Source organism: Xenopus tropicalis, chromosome 2 (assembly GCF_000004195.4).
Source record: "Xenopus tropicalis strain Nigerian chromosome 2, UCB_Xtro_10.0, whole genome shotgun sequence".
In the NCBI taxonomy this organism is placed as follows: Eukaryota; Metazoa; Chordata; class Amphibia; order Anura; family Pipidae; genus Xenopus; species Xenopus tropicalis.
Genome location: NC_030678.2, coordinates 138,875,583 through 138,893,721, shown reverse-complemented (window position 1 = coordinate 138,893,721; position 18,139 = coordinate 138,875,583). Strand labels below are relative to the sequence as shown.

The window sequence follows — 18,139 nt, the reverse complement described above, 5'->3', positions numbered from 1 at the left end:
ATTGGTCCTGCTGGAGGGAGATCATATTGCAATCATTTCAGTGGCATAACTACTCTGTGCTGGGCCCCCCAGCAAAAAAAAATCTTCAAAGGGACCCAGCGCAGAGTAGTAAACGTACAAGTGCCCCTGCCCTGATGCGTCCCCCCTCCCACTCGCATATAAATCCCTGCTCTACACCCACTCTACTACCTTGGAGCCGGTGAAGAGTGGGGATCTATATGTAAAATGGGGAAAGCAGACCCCGCTGTCCGATGCCACCCCGCAACCAAAGGCATCCTCTATTGTTATACCACTGAATCTTTTTATGGGAAAAATTATGAAACAGGTTCATAGGTTTACTTGTGAAACAATGGCAAAAGAGATATTGAAAAAAACTGAGAGCTACAGTATGAGATGCTTGAGTCTAAAACATTAATGTCCCATCAAGTCCAGGTTCATTCCGACTGCAAATTCAGTTTATGGCCTGAAAACTAGTATGTTGACCTATGTTACCAATAGGTATAAAAATTGCTCATTAATTGGAGCCTTACTGTTCCCTCTGCTTTCCTGGCCCCCTGGCAGTAGTTACGCCACTGTTAAGGGCCATGAAAAGGTTGCTGATACCCCCTACTATGTTGAAGTTACTTATCACCTGTATCATGTACTTGACAAATTGTACTGTAGCTCTGGTGGGAGCTCTACCCCCTAGACTGGTAAGGAGCCACCATTTGAGTACTGTATGCACCAAAAGATTTAAAGACATTGTTACATAGCAGTTGAGGATAAAAAGAATCACATCCATCAAGTTGAACTTTTAAATCAAATATATCCTTCCAGACATCTATCTGTTCCCAAAGAAGGAGAAAACACCCCATTTGAAGTTGTCTCCGATTAGAGATTAATTATATAAGTAAATAATGAGAAGTATAGAGCATTAGTCTGAGCAAAGCTAATAGTTTCTGTACTGTAGCGAGCTGCAAGTCTCTGCAGACACAAGGGCAGGGTTGTGCAAAAGAAGAGCTGAAGAAATTCTGGTAATTAGCAGATGTGTGAGCAAAGAAAACAGGCCATACAAGTTGCTAAAGAACTTTGTGAGAGAAACCTAATATTCTCTGCAAACCATTACATTGTAAATAAGAATTTGTAGGATTGTATATATAGAAAGATTATAAAGAAACTCTGTACTGCCTGAGACTGCTCATTTTTAATTTGTATGTAAGCAAAGCAACATGTAGCATATTTTACATGTTTATCGTTACCTGTTCCTATCATTAGATGGCAGCAGGAGTCAGGGAATTCCATTAGCGGAAGAATCTGGAAGGAGGTGGTCCCTCGTGGTCATTCAGTGTCGATCAGAGAGTGGCTTACCATGCAAGTCTGTAGAAGGAAGTGGGTAGATGGCCCAGGCCTGTTTGATTGATTATGGGGATAACTTATGAGGAAAATTGGGGCAGATTTATCAAATGTGAGTTTAAAGCTTAAAGGAGAAGGAAAGTCATTTTGGCATTTTATTGCCAATAGATTTGCCACATTAGTGCCACCTAGAACACTATATTTATTCTGCAGAAAGCATTACCATACCTGAGTAAACAGCTTTAGAAGCTTTCTCCGTTTGCTTAAGATTGCAGCTGATATTTTAATTAGCTTCCTGCTCCAGCTCTAGCAGTTATAGCTGAGATCACATATTCCTAAGGGGGTAGGGAGTTCTTAGCATTCTGGTGGGAGGGGGAGCAGGAGAGGGGAGAGAACTGCACAGACTCTGGCCCCTGGAATTACGGATGTTTCTGAGAGAGGAAGTCAGACACTGGAACATCAGGTTTACAAAAAAAGAGACAAGAAATCCTGTGTTTCTTTTGATAGATGATTCAGTGCCGCGGTTCTGTGAGTGCTTACGGCTGTATTTACATAGACCTTTCTAGTAAAGCTTACTTAGTTTTTACCTTTCTTTCTTCTTTAATACATAAAACTCACCCATGTTCTATTTATTCCTATGGGTTTTTAAGAGGCGGGTTTATCAATTGGTGAATTCTAAACAGTTTAATAAATCTGCCCCTTACAGTTTGAATAGTTAAACTGAGTGAGGGATGGCAGTAGGTAATATAGATTAGCAGCTGAGTCTCCAATGAGGAGAAATGAGGGGTCCAAAACCAGGTGGCAATTTAGATATTGGTATATATAATTTATATATGTTAGATGCTAGTGTATAGATAGGTCAGTATAAGTCTATATATGTGCACGGGGGTTGGTTTGCTTGAAGGGGTAATAATGATAAGTCTTGGGATTTTTTGTTGGCCACTCCTCAGTTTCTAGCTTCTATACTCCTAAAAGGAAAATAGGTGGATCCTATTTGTAACGCTGCCATCAACGATTAAACTAAAGTTCAGTTCAGTTCAGTTCATTGATTTCTCCAGCTGCACAAAGGCATCTTGTAATACAGATTTTAACTCCATTTTACAAGGTTCAACGTGTAAGTAACATTATTGCTTTTTGCTATAGGAGTAAATCAACCTTTGAGTTGTTTAGGTACAGTAGCAAAAAGGTTTACTCCGTCACCTTCTCCATAATTATGTTTGTGTTTCACTGTGCAGTATGTTACATAAAGGTAGTTAGTTCCAAAATATCTAACTGAAATATTATACATGTTCAAAAGGAGATTTCAAAGTAGACCTTTAATATGATTCTTTGAAACTCATATTTCAACAAAAATAGCTTTTAATAGCAGGTAAACCGCAGGATAACCCAAAAATACATGTATAGACCTCTTGTCAGGTAACAATGTGTGTACAGGAGCTTAGACTTATATATGCTCAGTTCATAAACCTTGCTCTGGGCTTTTTCTCACACGTTCACAGTTTCAGTTTTTTCTCTCTCTGAATCTCAGTTAAACTGACCGGCCAGGGTTTTGAGGCTTCTGGAATTGCACCGGAGGCTATTGGGCCCAGCTGGTCAGTCTGTAGCACTTACTCTACTACAGTTACAAAACAAAATGGGGCTAGCTTTAGTTATGGAAAAGCCTTTGTAGGACCCCTTTATAGTAGAAGGCTTGCAAGCCTGTAGTACTTTAGCTGTTATAGATTTATAGGGATTAGGTAAAAAAAATGCAACCTTTGTTACAGGTCTAATTTCCTACAACAACCAATCAGCAAGTAGCATTTTTCTGGGCACTGGTTTAAAGGTTAAATAAATGTTTGCAATAAGTTAATGCACTTTGGGGAACAGCTTTACAGAGTCTCCGTACACAAACTATTGCACATTCTCCCACTGAGTAGCAAAAACTTAAAAGTACAAGTAAAGAGTAGGGTGCTTCTGTTCGTAATGTTGGCTTGAACTGATCTGCAGTAAGTGAGGAATGTACCTGGTCACACATGCAGTGCACAGCCAATGGGTTTACACAAGATCCGTGTGTGCCTGTTTGCCTGTTTACCACCTGCTCCTATAGTAAACTCATCATATGAACAGAACTACCAGTCTAACTATTGTGAATCTTGTGCTATTAAAAATTATATTATAAATACTGCTTAAACCTGTTTGGCAGCACCAGAGCCAGATTGTCCTTTTCAATGTACAATTTGAAGCAGCATGTCTGGGACCTAGAATAAAGGGCAAAAGTAAATATGTATGGTAGGAGAGGCAATTAAAAGAGTTAAAAGTGCTTGGAAATGGACACACCCAAGGCCAGAACTAGGGGAAAACAATTCTTCAAATAGGGGGGCACTAGCCCAGAAATGTTTATTGGAGTTTATTGCTGTTTTATTACTCAGATCCAACTAATTATTAATAACAGTGCCACAGAGCTTTATAAAATGTCTGCTACTGCAATCACTGCCTTAAAAATTGCTTCCACACATGCTGTACCCTGTGTGACTGGGTGGGGAGCAAATTGCCACCCTTGCCTTGGGTGCTACAACTTGTTGGAGCAGCTCAGGGTATGGCGAGGACAAATATATACAAATAGTGCACTTACATGTCTAAGCTGGCAATGTTCCTAAAGATCCAAGGGTTAATAAATGGTAGGAGGAGACCATGTTATGTCTATTCAGGGCTCGTACTGACAAGAGTTTTTATCTCCGCTCCCCTGTGGCAGTGTTGTCCTGTGTTCCACCACAGGAGAGAGCAGATAATAATTTATTCCATTCTTCCTAATGTGGCTGTACTCACACAGATGGAAGAATGGGGTGCGTTTGTTCCTGCACTCCCCTGCAGTGGAACGCAGGAGAACTCCACCTTAGTACGAGCCCTTCAGCACAGCCCTTTACTTTAATATTCACAAGGAATTCTGGGAACTAATCCCAAAGAGCTCCAACAAAATCCTGGCAAAAGCCAAGATAATAGCTGATCAGATTCCCAACTGCAAACCAGTTTCGCCCTTCTTGGGGCTCATCAGTGTAGTGCAGGGTTTTCTGATCAGCTTAGGTAGAGCCAGGAGTGGGGATCCACAAATAAATCAAAAGGGTTGAGGAGACCGCCTCATACATATGCAAATAAACACAAGGATGTAGTAATATTGAATTTGTAGTGAGTGTTTTTTATTATAATACATAACAAGTAATACTACATAACGCTCCCTTTTACCTTGGCAGTCTGGTTCTTGTGCTTTTGTCATACTTTTGGTGTTACCTTCGGTCAACATTAACTTGATTTTACTGTGTTGGTAGTTCTACAGCACAGTTAGGATCTAGGATGTTTGACATCATGGGCCTCTAAGAAAATACTTCCCAGTCTTGTACAAAAATGTTCAATGATTGCAATGGTGCTCAGATCTGTTAGCTGTGTTGCCCAGGAGCCCAGTTCATAGCAACAACACAAAACTGTAAAAGACGGCACTCAAATCCAGCAATTGTGCTAAGAAATGTTCTTGTTTATTGAGATCTCTGCACACAACATTTGAGGGGATGCTCCCCCTTCCTCAGGTTCTTAGCATCTGGGCCCCAGATGATACTGGGCTATATTCCACCTTCAATTCCCAGCTATGGGGGAACAAGGTTGACTAGAAATGTGTGGCAGCAGCTGCTGCAGTCAGCACTAAAGTGTTAGGGGTAACTCTGGGTGATATGTTTTGTTATGCTACAAGTTGTAGTACAGTAACATCTTGGGAACAAATGTTAAAGGGGATGTTAAAATTTAAAATCACTTTTAGTATGATGTAGAAGGCAATTTGCAGTTGGTCTTCATGTTTTATTATTGTATTTGCACGTAACAATAACAATGTAGCCTCACATTTTGGTTCAGTGATTAGAGACCCCCATTTGGAAGATGTAAAGAGTGAGAACAGAAAAGCACATAATTCAAAAACTATTACAAAATAAAGACAACGCATTTACAATACAGAGCTATAGAGATTGTTCCTTTTTTCTACTGTAGGGACCCATAGGGTTAAATGGTCCCTATGGCTTTAAATCCCTACAGGTTCAGTTCCCTTAGTTGCTGGGCAGAAGGGAATGTATCTAAGTGAGTTCATTAACATGTGTGCTATTGGTTAGAAGGTATAGTGACCACATCCTGCCTTACTTTAGTATAGTGTGGGGAGAGGAGTGGCACCTTCCTGTTGTTTGCTTCCACCTTAGGGACAAGGTGGATGTGTGCTGAGAGCCCAGGGCATGGGCCCAGGCCCAGTGAAGTCGGGGAACAGGGCCCCGTGAATGAGGCATTAGATAGTGGCAGGTGTAGCTCCCTTTATAGTACACTCTAGGAGTGTAAGGCAGTTAGGGCTGAGCTAGAATGAGCAGCATGAGCTCCTGCATAGGATTTGCAGTTTTTCTGGAGATAGTTCTCCCAGGCCACATTGCCTGTAGTGTAGGGATCCAAGTGAATAGGGAATCAGGATAGAGAATTCCCTGAGGGATCCACTACAGGGTGTGTCGCAGAGGTGAAGGGAGATTCCTGCCAGTCTGCCCGCAGGAGAGTGTGAGTCTGAATATACACTCGGTATGTGTTGCATGTACCAATGGCCCCTGAAGCTATATTGTGAGTAAACCCTGTAGATGTTCAATAAACACTTATTACTTTGTTATTTGCAAGAACCTCTGGCGCCCTCTGTTTTCATTTTTCTGCACAGCAGCAAGAGAGGTGTAGTTGCACAACACCCTCACCTTCCTCTTCCACTTAGCGAAGGCCCATTCTGGGTAAGAGAGTACAGTGTAACCCATGTTCTACTGGTACTAGTCCGGGAAGGCAGCTATTGAGCTGAAATTTGTACAGTACTTTGGTTTTTTTTTCAATATATTCCTCCCCCAGTATTTAGTGGCCTTTAGCACAGATAACAGCAAGCAGTATTAGAATGCCAGAGGGTTGTACAGTATATGTTATCACAGTTTTACAGGATTCTAACATAAACAATATTAAGATATTAGATGTAGATGATGTTGCTAAGGGTTAGTATAGTATATACACATTACTAGGCACTCCAGATATACAGGTCTGTAATAGAAATGTATGCTTTATGTTCAGCATGTGAAATAGACGTAGCATCTTTGCAACAATGTAGTACTTTATGTGCAGAACAGGGAGGTCAGTCCTACTAAGGCTAAGCACAAAATTCCAACAGAAAACTGTAGTGTGTAAACATATAAGTACTCATATAAGCATTAGTTTTAACCAAGAGGAAGCAAGGGTTTTTCAGTTTCTGTTCCATATCTAGATAGATAGTCAGCACCATGGTACCCAGTTACCTTGTAGAGCCCCCTGCAGGGAACCAACCAGACTTAGGAGGTAAGTAGAATATAACAATACAAGCAGAGTCTTATTAAGAGTGCGGGTAAGCGAGAACCAAGTGAAAACAAAGGTCAGGTGCAATCAAAGTCAATCGTAGTCAATTGTAATTTCAGTCTAAGGGCAGGGGTACACCGAAGGGCATGAGGTTGCCGAAGTCACCGAAGTTGCCTTGAGAGGAAACTTCGGCGACTTTGGCAAATCGCAGAGATGTGTATGCCATCCCACTGGCGATTTACATTCTAGCCGGTGGGATGGCATTGCAGGGAGATTAGTCGCTCGCAACAATGAAGATTTGTGGTGCAGCAACTAATCTCCCTGTGTGTCACGGCCCTAAGAAATTAGGGGAGGTAGCAAATGGTCATATTCAGTAAAAATGAATGCTTTTCTCCCAGTAGTATGTGCTGTCACTGTGTATGTAGAATGAGAACACAAATAACTGTAGATAATTAACCTCAACAAATTATATGCCCTTGTTTGATTTTCAGAGTCAGTGTAATTATATTATTCCACATCATGTGGCTCCTACTACTGGTGGTGGCGGCAGCAATGATCTTCCTGTACAGATGGAACATACAGAGACAGATTCTGCCAAATCTCACAGATAAATATGTGCTGATCACCGGCTGTGACTCTGGATTTGGGAAACTTTTAGCAAAGCAACTGGATGGTCAAGGACTGAAGGTGCTGGCAACCTGTCTGACACAGAAGGGAGCTGAGGAGTTGAAGAAGGAGACATCTAGCAGACTCAAGACTGTAATTATGGATGTTAGTGACAGCGAGAGTGTTAGCAAGGCTGCTCAATGGGTTTCTCAAATTGTCGGAAATGCAGGTTTGTTCAGGTTGTGGCCTTATTTATAAACTGGCAAAGTGAAAAAAGTGGTAACAATTCATCTTGTTTTTTTTCACAAAATTGGCCAGAATACTTGTTTAATTTTTATAGATAAAAAGCCACTTTTAAAATCTACATCTGTCATCAGTTGGAAGCTATGCTACAACTTTGTGTTTATGCGTAAAAAGCCAGTGCCAATCCTAACCTTTATTCCATAATTGTTGCTCACAAAACATCAAACACAAATCAGAGCTACAGCAGGGTTGTATTGTAGATTCAATTCTCTGTTATTCACAATGTGCCGGGAGATTTCACAGATTTATTTGAACTCTGCTGTTTTATTTCATTGTTTAAAGGGGACATATTGGATAAATGGGAAAACACTAATTTTGTAGGCAATTATGAATAATATAAGGTGCTGGTTTCCCTTTGTGCTAAAAATGAATCCTCTCTGTAAAAATGGCCCCTTTATTGGAGCTCCCTATAGATCCTCTCAGGTCCCTGTCTGTGTTTCAAATGAGGGGTGGGCGTGTCCTAACGGACCCTGCCAGAAGCACAGCAGGAGGGGGAGAGCCAATCACAGCCCTGCACTCCCACAAGCAAAGACAGGCTTCAGTTCCCTATCAGGTCAGCCTAGCTGCTGATTGGTTCCTATCTTATAGTGCAGTGTACAGAGGGCCGCCGGCTCCCCAGCTCATCCAGAGAATTCAGCCAGCAGGAAGTGGAACTGATGGGCGGGGCTAGTGGAGTTTTGGTGGAATTTCTCAATAAATCAGTCTGAAATACAACTTTTTTAAGCATATTCCTTCTATATCTAGAGGAGTATAATTCACTGGTACATTCTTAATTTTTATAGGATATGTCTCCTTTAAGTTTTTTATAAGGTGGGGTAGCATAAGCATCATGTCTAATGCATACTTTTATGGTAATGGTAAATTGAAAGTATCAATATATTTCACCTTACTGTTATCTACTTCAGGAAGTGTGTATTGATGTCCCTAATATTTTGGTCAATGTATTTCTGCAGGACTCTGGGGTTTGGTAAATAATGCCGGCATTGCCCTTCCTATTGGACCTAATGGGTGGATGAAAAAGGAACACTTTGTCAAAATGATAGATGTAAATTTGTTGGGTATGGTTGATGTGACTCTTACACTGCTGCCTCTTATCAGAAGAGCAAGAGGACGAATTGTCAATGTCTCAAGCAGTATGGGCAGAATTGCTCTCTTTGGGGGTGCTTACAGCATCTCAAAACATGGTGTAGAGGCCTTCTCTGACTGCCTACGGTAAGTTCTGTGGAGCACAGTCATTTTCTATTTTTGCTTTAGTGTTGTCCTATTGATGCCTTTAGTGGTGGTGGAGCCCAAGGCAAACAGATTTTTGGGGCTCATTATCTGTACAAACTATTGTTTAACCCATAAGGTTTCTGCTACTGATGAAGTGCAGTTCCTTCATCCCTGATGGCTGAAAGGGCAACAGCCTGTGATATCATGAGAAAACATGCTTTCTTCAAAAAAATTAAGTAATAGAGCTTTCCCAGCAGAATCCTGCATTGAAACAGATTTTTTTTTATATTTTGAAATTTTGAAATTTCACATGGGGCCAGCCATATTCTTCATTTCCCAGGGTGCCACAGCCATGTGACTTGTGCGCTGATATAGCAGCTCCCACTAGATATCAGAATAGCACTCAATAGTAAGAAATCCAAGTCCGGCTTGGGACTCCTCCAGTTCCATGGGAGTAGGAGAAACAATAGGTTACGTGAAAGCAGTTCTAATGTGTAGCGCTGGCTCCTTCTGAAAGCTCAGACTCAGGCACAATGCCCTGAGATGGCGCCTACACACCAATATTACAGCTAAAAAAAATACATTTGTTGGTTCAGGAATAAATTTAAAATGGTAGAGTGAATTATTTACTATGTAAACAATGTAATTCAGAAATAAAAAGTACACTTTAAAAATCAAGACAGAATCCCTTTAAGCAGAAAGATCCCTGAAATAGGGTTGCCACCAGTTTTGAACAGGACAACTTGGTTTTTGAAAGGCCTGCCTTGTTCAAAATCTGATGCCCAGTTTCTGTGGCAAATTCCTCTGAACTGCTTAGTGTGTAATGTCATAGTTCTGCCCCCCTTCAATACAGTCAGCAACTTCAACCTCGCTCAGCATAGTGCACAACTAACCTATCACTGTCACCCAGTCCTGAGGCACAGGGAACAGGTATGTGCCAAGCCCCCCCCCATTGCACCACAGGTAGGTGCCTCTTCTGTCGACCCCTATTTCCAGCCACAATGGACACATCCTTGCATATTACCCCAAGATTCACCCATCACCATTCCAGGGGAAAGGGATGCTGGGAGTCATGGGTAGTTCTTTAATAGGTTAAACATCTTCCTAATTCTTTTAATTATTGATAAAGGAGAGCAGACAAAGAGAGTGGGTGCTCTGTGGACAAGATATGGATGGAAAACTCCAGCATTGCCAAATCTGTCTCTTCCAAGAGACAAGGACCTGCTTAGTCCTGCAAACAATTGGACTATGGACAAATTCCATTATTAATGACGAAAATTGTCAAATCTGCCCAATCGATTTTCTGAGTGATGTTGGATGAGATTGTTAGATGTACGACCGTTCAGTGCACACTAACCTTTTGATTATTAGCTGGTTTTGTCGGATTGCACTGAAATTGGTCATTAAGAAAGGAAAATGGTGTGTATGGCCAGCTTCAGGGGTAGATCTTAATACATGTCTAATTCTAATACAAGGTATCAAATTGGGTTGAGAAGTTAAATAAAGACTATAAGGGAACAATGCAATATTGAGAAAACTACTGCACTTGAGGTACTAAACTAATTGTGGTGCCACTTCTAAACATTAGGCCTTGTCTTCAGTAAATTAAGGATTAGAAAAGAAAGTCAAGGTCCCAGCAGCAGTCCCTGTCAGGGGATTAACACCTGTATATTTGAAAATGGATCCCTGTTTTGTTACCAAAAAGAGAGAGCATGGAAGCATAGGAAATACAGTGGAAATATATCTGAATCAAAGAAATATACAGAGAGCAAGAAAGATAGCGAGAGGTACACAGAGGAGGCACAAGGAGAATTCCAGAATAGGGTGAAAGAAATACTGCCTGCAAATGATTACTGTTTTTATGTGAAATAATTTTATTTTAGCCTAACATATTTTTGAGATTATAATAGATGTGCATAAGCTTGCTAGGAAATTCACTCTGGAAAGTTACAATTTTGATACATATGAAGAATCTTTTATTATGCATACAAGGGAACATGATCATCAGAAGGGGCACATGCTTAGGGCACAAAGGTGGTGGGGTGATTTACAGGTACATAAGGAGATTTCTTCAGTGCAGGATTTTTAATGAAGGTGCCTAGAGGCCGCCCTCGTTACGCCCCCTCACATTGATTTATCGCACCTACTGAGAACTGGGGGAAGGATGCGATGCTTGTCCTGTTCCCAGTGCTCCATATGCAAGCAATGTTTATGCGTGGCTGGGTGGCATGCTGCCCCTAAAGTTGTGCCGCCCTAGGCCCAGGCCTTTGTGCCCTCACCACAAATCTGGGCCCGGATTTCTTATCCACAGACCTATTATGTAGGTATAAATTCACTTAATAAGAAGTTGGGATAGAATTGTCTTGGATATCACGTTTGTAATACTGAAGATAAATGGCCTCTCTCTCTTTGGTTTGCAGCATCTGTTTTGACTGAATATTTGTTTGGCACCATTTGATAATGGATTTAATATTTGTTGATTCATTGCTATACTGATACACTGATGCTACAATTTAAGATATCACTACATAAAGTTTTCTTGCCTTACCATGAATAGCACATTGATTTAACTAGGTCACTTTACAATACATGTAACACATTAGGGGTCATTTGCAATGCAGGACACAGTGTGCAAAGTGCAAAATAGGCTGCAATCAAAGGCAAAATAAGGGTCAAATTGGCAGCTGTATTGTGCTTATTGGTGGAGCTGCCAATTTAAAATTGGAAACTGACTTCTTATTGCTCATGAATAAGCGTCTAGTCACACTAAATGTGTCATAAATATTTAATGGAGTAAAATAAAAGATAAAATAAAGTTTTATGCATTCTTTCACTTGTTGCTTCACATTGGAGACAGGGTCCATGTTTGCACATTAGTTATTAATAAGGACTACATCAGGGATCCCCAACCTTTTTTACCTGTGAGCTACACTCAAATGTAAAGAGTTGGAGAGCAACACAAGCATAAAAAAGGTCCTGGAGTGCTAAATAAAGGCCATTATTGGTAATTTGTTATTCCCTATATGGACTGACAGCCTACAGTAGGCTCTGTTTGGCAGTACACCTGATTTTTATGTAATTAAAACTTGCTTCCAAGTCAGGAAATGAAATAAAAAATAAGCACCAGCTTTGAGGCCACTGGGAGCAACATCCAAGGGGTTGGAGCCACTGATTGGGGACCACTGCACTACATAGACCAATTGGTTCTTTTTCTGCTGTCTAATTCTACTTTTCAAAACACATTATTTATATTTCTACAAATGTGTTCATTTAGAAATCATCTCTAGCCTAATAACTGTTAAATCAATATGATTGTGTTCTATTTTTTCCAGGAGGGAGCTTTCCCGCTTCGGCATAAAAGTTTCTATCATTGAACCAGGAGGTTTCAAAACTTCCATTTTCAGTTTTAGTGTATGTAAGAAGAGTATGGAACAGCTATGGGCTGATACTTCTGCTGAGACCAAGGAATGCTATGGACAACAGTACTTAAATGAGAGTAAGCTAAATATCTATAAAGTAATTGGAAAATATGTTGTATAGTAGAATACTTAGTATTTCCCTTGTTCATATGTTTCCACTTTTATTTCATCTCTATGCGTTCTTAAAATGAGCAAAACTGATGGCTAAACCCCTCCATCCTTTGTTTTTTTTCATTAAAGATACCTTCTGAGGGCCACCTGCACCTCCCAAACCACAGTGCTGGCAGTGTAGTAAAGTCCTGCCCCCTTTATACTTGCTTTATAATTGCAAAGCTGCACAGCACAGCTCCCATCTTGGATATCTCACATATGGTCTGTCTCCCTGGCAGTGATCACTGACTAGGATCATGCACATGTTCCTGCTTAAAAATCACTGCCACGGAGCCAGAGGTGGCCAAAGATGGCAGCCATCCCCCCACTATGATGCATTTAGGCAGGAGATAGCGGCACACTATGCAGGGTAATATTGATCTGTGCACAAAATAGAAATATCCAGCAAATTTACATATGCTATATTTTGAGGTGATTTTTGATAGAGAGATAAACTACAACTATCATTTAACCATCATGGGGGCAATTTCAGATCATATCCCTAAAAAGATGGCTGAATAATAATCTGACCAAGATCCATATACAATTGATATTAGCTGGTTCAATTGTTGATATGTTTAAAAATCTTATTTCCTCGTTGCTTCCCATTGTTCAGGCTGTCTGTCCAGCCTTTCATAAACGTTGGTGGACCAAGTCTCAGAATTCAGAACTTGAATGATTAAGGGCTAGCCTAAAGCTGGCCATACACGCACCGATAATATCATACGGAACCTCGTTTCGTACAATATTCGGTGCGTGTATGGCAAGTCGGCGAGGCGACAGATATCACAGAAGGCTGCTGATATCGGTCTACCCGCCGATCGGTCAGGTTAGAAGATTTTGATTGGGCGCCATTGAAGGCATCTGAGCAAAATCTATGTTCAGGCCTGAATCGGCAGAAGGAGGTAGAAATCCTATTGTTTCTACCTCCATATCTGATGATTCGCCCTGAACGTCAGTGGAGGGTTGGACTCTCTTTCATGCGACCACGTGTGTCGCCTGCTTAAGCCAGGGATTTGGAAATAGTACCTTCAAGACTGACTGTCATGGTTTTCTCCTAATCTGTAAGTGCATTAGTGCCTATAGACAAAGGGAGCCATGTACTTAATGTCTGTTTAAGGCATAGGTTTGTGCCTTGTGTCTGTCAATGTATAACTGCCATATTGGCCTAGAACTCTATGACACACTCACAGGCACACTCGCTATGAGAATTCTGTTTTACTTGGCATGATTTTGCTCTCTTTATTGCACCTAGTGCTGTGCCTGCTGGTGATAAAAGAGGCAGACAGTTTATGTCATGTTAATACAGTATATCAATATGAGTGAATTGTTTGATTTGTGCTCAGCTTTACAGACAATTGATGAGCTGATTAATACCAACAGTTCCAAGCTCTGCAAGGTCACAAACTGTATGGAGCATGCACTCACTGCTTGTCATCCATGGACTCGCTATTCTCCTGGATGGGATGCAAAGCTATTTTACATCCCACTTTCCTACCTTCCAACTGTCTTATCCGACTATGTGGCATCCAGGTTTGCACCCAGATTATCTCAAGGAGAAAAGTAAAGAACAAGAATCCACAAGCCTTTATGATTCATCACCTCTTTTAGTGACACTTTATTGATTCTTACTGAGCCATAGCTTGTTACTGCAAAATAGGATTTGTTTACTCACTTGCAACAACTCTGCACATTACATCATTTTGTTACTGATGCTTTGGCCCGTTTCTTACAATAAAGATTTGTTTCTCTGCTTGCACATGTCTGTAATTTGTGTCTGTAGGAGATATTCTGGAGGTGCTGGAGTAAGCCCTTTTCATAGATGGACCTGTTTTAATGTTTTCTTTAATTTACATACATATAAACAGACATGAACATCCATGTCCTCTGTGAATCTCAGGATTAGTGTACATTCAGCTATAACATATATGTCAAACACAAGGCCCGGGGGCCAAATCCGGCCCCCCTGGCTGTTTATGTGGCCCTTGGTGAGTGTGTCTGACCATCCGGCCTGATCAATTTCCATTTTCCTCACATAGTAACTAAGACTAAGGGGTATATTTATCATGCTGTGTAAAAACTGGAGTGCAGCATTACCAGTAATGTTACCCAATCAGTAATCAGTAGCAAAGCATCTATTGGCTGCTATGAGCAACATCACCGGTAATGTCTTACTCCACATTTTACACATTGTGATAAATATACCCCTTAGTACTAAGTATATTAATAATAAATTTGGCCCGTGACTTAGCCTGTGTTTTCCATTTTGGCCCCCTTATGTGATTGAGTTTGACACCCCTGAGCTATAATATACTATGTCAGTATGCAAAATTATACAGGTATGGGACCTGTTATCCAGAATGTTCCGGACCTGGGGTTTTCCAGATAAGGGGTGTTTCCATAATTTGGATCTCCATAACTTAAGTCTGCTAAAAATTATTTAAATATTGAATAAACCCAATAGGCTTGTTTGCCCCCAATATGGATTAAATATATCTTTCACAATAAGATGGGGAACTAAAAAGAGAAGTTTGAGAACAAATCTTACGTTGGTTTGAAAAACATGCAAAGTCACGGATTTAAATCTGATTGGCTGTAATTGGCTCTGCCCAGTTTTTCTAATCTTGGACCACAGTCATATAGTAAAAACACTGTGCAGCTGGTTTTCATAGGGTCAGAATGGCACCAATTTCAATTTCCCCACAGAAAGTCAATGAGTGACATCTGATTTTTCTAACCTTGAACTGCAGTTACCCAGTGACTAATTCTGCAAAGTTTGGGAATCCTGGCATAAAATAGTATGAGAATGGTCGCTCCATTTGTACGTAAACTTCCGACCCTCCTTATTCTTATTTACATTTTCAAAAAAAGGAGCCAAAGGGGAATTTTTTTTATCCCATATAATAAATAGATTGTCTATGTAGCGATGATATACCTTCAGACCCAGGGGACAGTCAGGGCCCCATATATGATAATCTTCCCAGTTTCCCAAATATAAACTTGCATAACTAGGGGCAAAATGGGTTGCCATAATGGTCCCCCTGGTCTGAAGGTAAAAATCTTTGCCAAACTTAAAATAGTTGTACTGTTTTCACTCCTCTAGAATGCTCTAAAGAGGTGTAAAGGGCTGAGATATCTGCTGTCACCAATATAAAACCTGAGCTAGAATCCTTTAGATCAGGGGTGGGCAAACTACGGTCCGCGGGCCACATCCGGCCCCTTGGCCTTTTTAATCTGGCCCGCCGACGACGCCAAGTCTCATCACGCGAGACTTGGTGTCATTGGCGGGCCGGAATTAAACAGACTAAGGGGGCGTAACGCTGGCCTGGCCCTGCCCCGGTCTGGCCGGGGGTAAGTAAATGTGGCCCGTGAGCCAAAAAGTTTGCCCACCCCTGCTTTAGATAGTAGGGTATACAAGGTACTACTGGTTGTAAAAATAAATCAATGAATAGGGACAATCTTGATGTTAAGGAATCTATCCCAGATATTATAGGGTGGCCTCCCGGATTTATTAAACTTTTGTGGATCTTCAGTAGATGGTAAAATATTGCTATCCTTGTATGTCTTACCCACAAATAGTCAAAATCTTTTTGTTGTATTATACCTTTACAGTATGCTTTTCTCAATATTGTAAATAATTTCAATTTAAACACTTCTGTTAGATCATTTTTCAATTTTACATATGTTGATTTATCCTCCAACAGCCTATAGGCCTCATCTAAGTACTCTTGCACTCCTCCCTTGTCTGCAGATCTGATAATAATCTCCTCCTTCCGTTTTAAGGAGGAGAGCGCTTCTCTTTCTAAAGGTGTTAGATTGTCTCTCCAAAACATTTCTTTCATTCCTAATAACTCCCCATTACTAGTTTTTCAATCAATAAAATATAGGGACCTTTTGATGTTTCATTCTCTGGGATTCACTTAACGGACTATGCATAAGTATCAAACCACTAATATAATTTGTTAGGAAGCTGGGTTTGGTTCCCATAACCTGATCCCTCTGCTCAAGCTTCCTAACAAATAGATCAAAATGTATAAACAATTCGAATTTATCTAAATTAGATCTTCGTGCAATATTCAGCCCCTTATTTAGCAGGCTAATTTGACCTAAGATCAAACATACCCCAGATAAATTGAAAATACCATATTTATACAGTTCCTCTGGATTAATACTTTTGGCATAGTCCTTTAATCTTTGTAACCTGACTCTGTATCCAGATCTATTTCCTCTAGGTCGTAGTGAAGATTGTTCTCCATTCCTCTCATCCTTTTTAGTCGTGGTTCCATTCTCCATGTTTTTTTCTTTTCCTGGTTTCACATTTCCCATCCTTGATATCTTCTTTTTCTCTGGAAAAGGGAATGGTGTCATCATCTCTGAGCCCTCTTGAAACACTGATCTCTGGGGTTTATCTGAAAGAGGTAAGTATCTAATAGACAGTAGTACTACTTGTTGATTTTCACCCTCTCTTTCCCTTCTTCGTACTCTTTGAAATGTTGGGAACCTCTTGTTCTTATTATTTCTCCTTATATATTCCACATCTCCTTTCAAATTCCCCTTTAACTTCCTCTTATATTTGTCTTGTCCTGATTTCCCACTATCCCCCATCTCTCATGTTGAACTTTTCCACTATTATTATGTTTATACCTCCTCTCCCTACTAGTTCTGTTATAATTTTTATTAATTATATTCTCATGGTTATCTTTCTGTTGATACCAATTAAATATATTACCATTTTCATAATCTTTCCTCTCTCTCTCAAATTTCTTTTGTTTCCTTTCTGCTATTTCTGTATCTACACTATTCAAGTGTTTTTTTAACTCTCTCTATTGGAGTCCTGATATATTTGTAATTTTTCTATCTAAACCATTTTCTCTTTCTGTTCTTTGAATTCCTCCTCTATTTGTCTTAGCCTACTTTGTTTCTCCCTAACAATTAACTCCATAAGTTGTATTGAGCTCTGATTCAGGATTTCATCCCATCTGATCTTAAAATCAGCAAAGCCATTCTCAAATCAATATTGTGGAAAGACAGTACTTAACTTAAAGGATAGAAATGCACAGAGCATCCATAAGGGCAGCATTAGATCCTGAAAGGCACAAAAATATTGAGAAGGGCAAGCAGAATAAAGCCCAACAACTGGCAGCGGAGCACTGGGCAGATGCCCATCACAATCCAGCTGCCTTTAGCTGCATGCCCATAGATCAAGTGACAAACAGGCCAACAGGTACAGATTTAGCGAAGGAGCTCCTTAAACTACAGACATATTGGATTAAACTGTGCAACACCAAAAGGGGCTTGAATGGACAATTTAGTATCGCTTACTTTCTGACATGAGTTCATATTTAGATTTTTAACTGTGATATCCTAACATCCTAATATGTGTATATTTATGCATTTTTTTAAAACGATGGTTAGCGAGCCGACATAGGACAGCGCTACACACATTGCCTAGGTGACGCACGACTACATTTAGATATGCGCCTTCTTACTCGCATCAGCAAGTATTTGTATTTAATCATTCTCTATAGCTTTTTATGTGCGATAGTGCACTTACTTTCTTGAATTAATCAGGCAGATGTATTAACAGACGCACATTAGGTGATGTCATAGACGGCAGACCAATTTTTACACGTGGGGAATGGCATCAACCCCACATCACAACACTATGTAAAGAGGTTCTAGGGTCATGAGCCCCACTTTACTCCTGAGGAAGCGCACCGCAGTACGTGAAACGCGTTGAGTTTTTTTATGTACCTGTTTACACT

General features: G+C 40.4%; 1 protein-coding gene across 4 annotated transcripts; it reads left to right on the top strand.

Annotated features, from left to right (window-relative positions):
• Positions 1-2,318: 2,318 nt before the first annotated feature.
• LOC100170425 (uncharacterized loc100170425) lies at positions 2,319-14,133 on the top strand. 4 transcript variants are annotated; one of them, NM_001130203.1, is made up of 5 exons: positions 5,874-5,943; positions 7,176-7,519; positions 8,547-8,805; positions 12,138-12,301; positions 13,721-14,133. In NM_001130203.1, exons 2-5 carry the CDS (start codon positions 7,204-7,206, stop codon positions 13,939-13,941), a joined length of 960 nt encoding a protein of 319 aa, NP_001123675.1. In that variant the 5' UTR covers positions 5,874-5,943; positions 7,176-7,203; the 3' UTR covers positions 13,942-14,133. The 4 variants fall into 3 exon arrangements, with proteins under 4 accessions (XP_031751579.1, XP_031751580.1, NP_001123675.1 ...); XM_031895719.1 differs by lacking the exon at positions 5,874-5,943 and adding an exon at positions 2,319-2,446; XM_031895720.1 differs by having other exon boundaries at positions 5,869-5,904.
• The last annotated feature ends 4,006 nt before the right edge of the window (positions 14,134-18,139 follow it).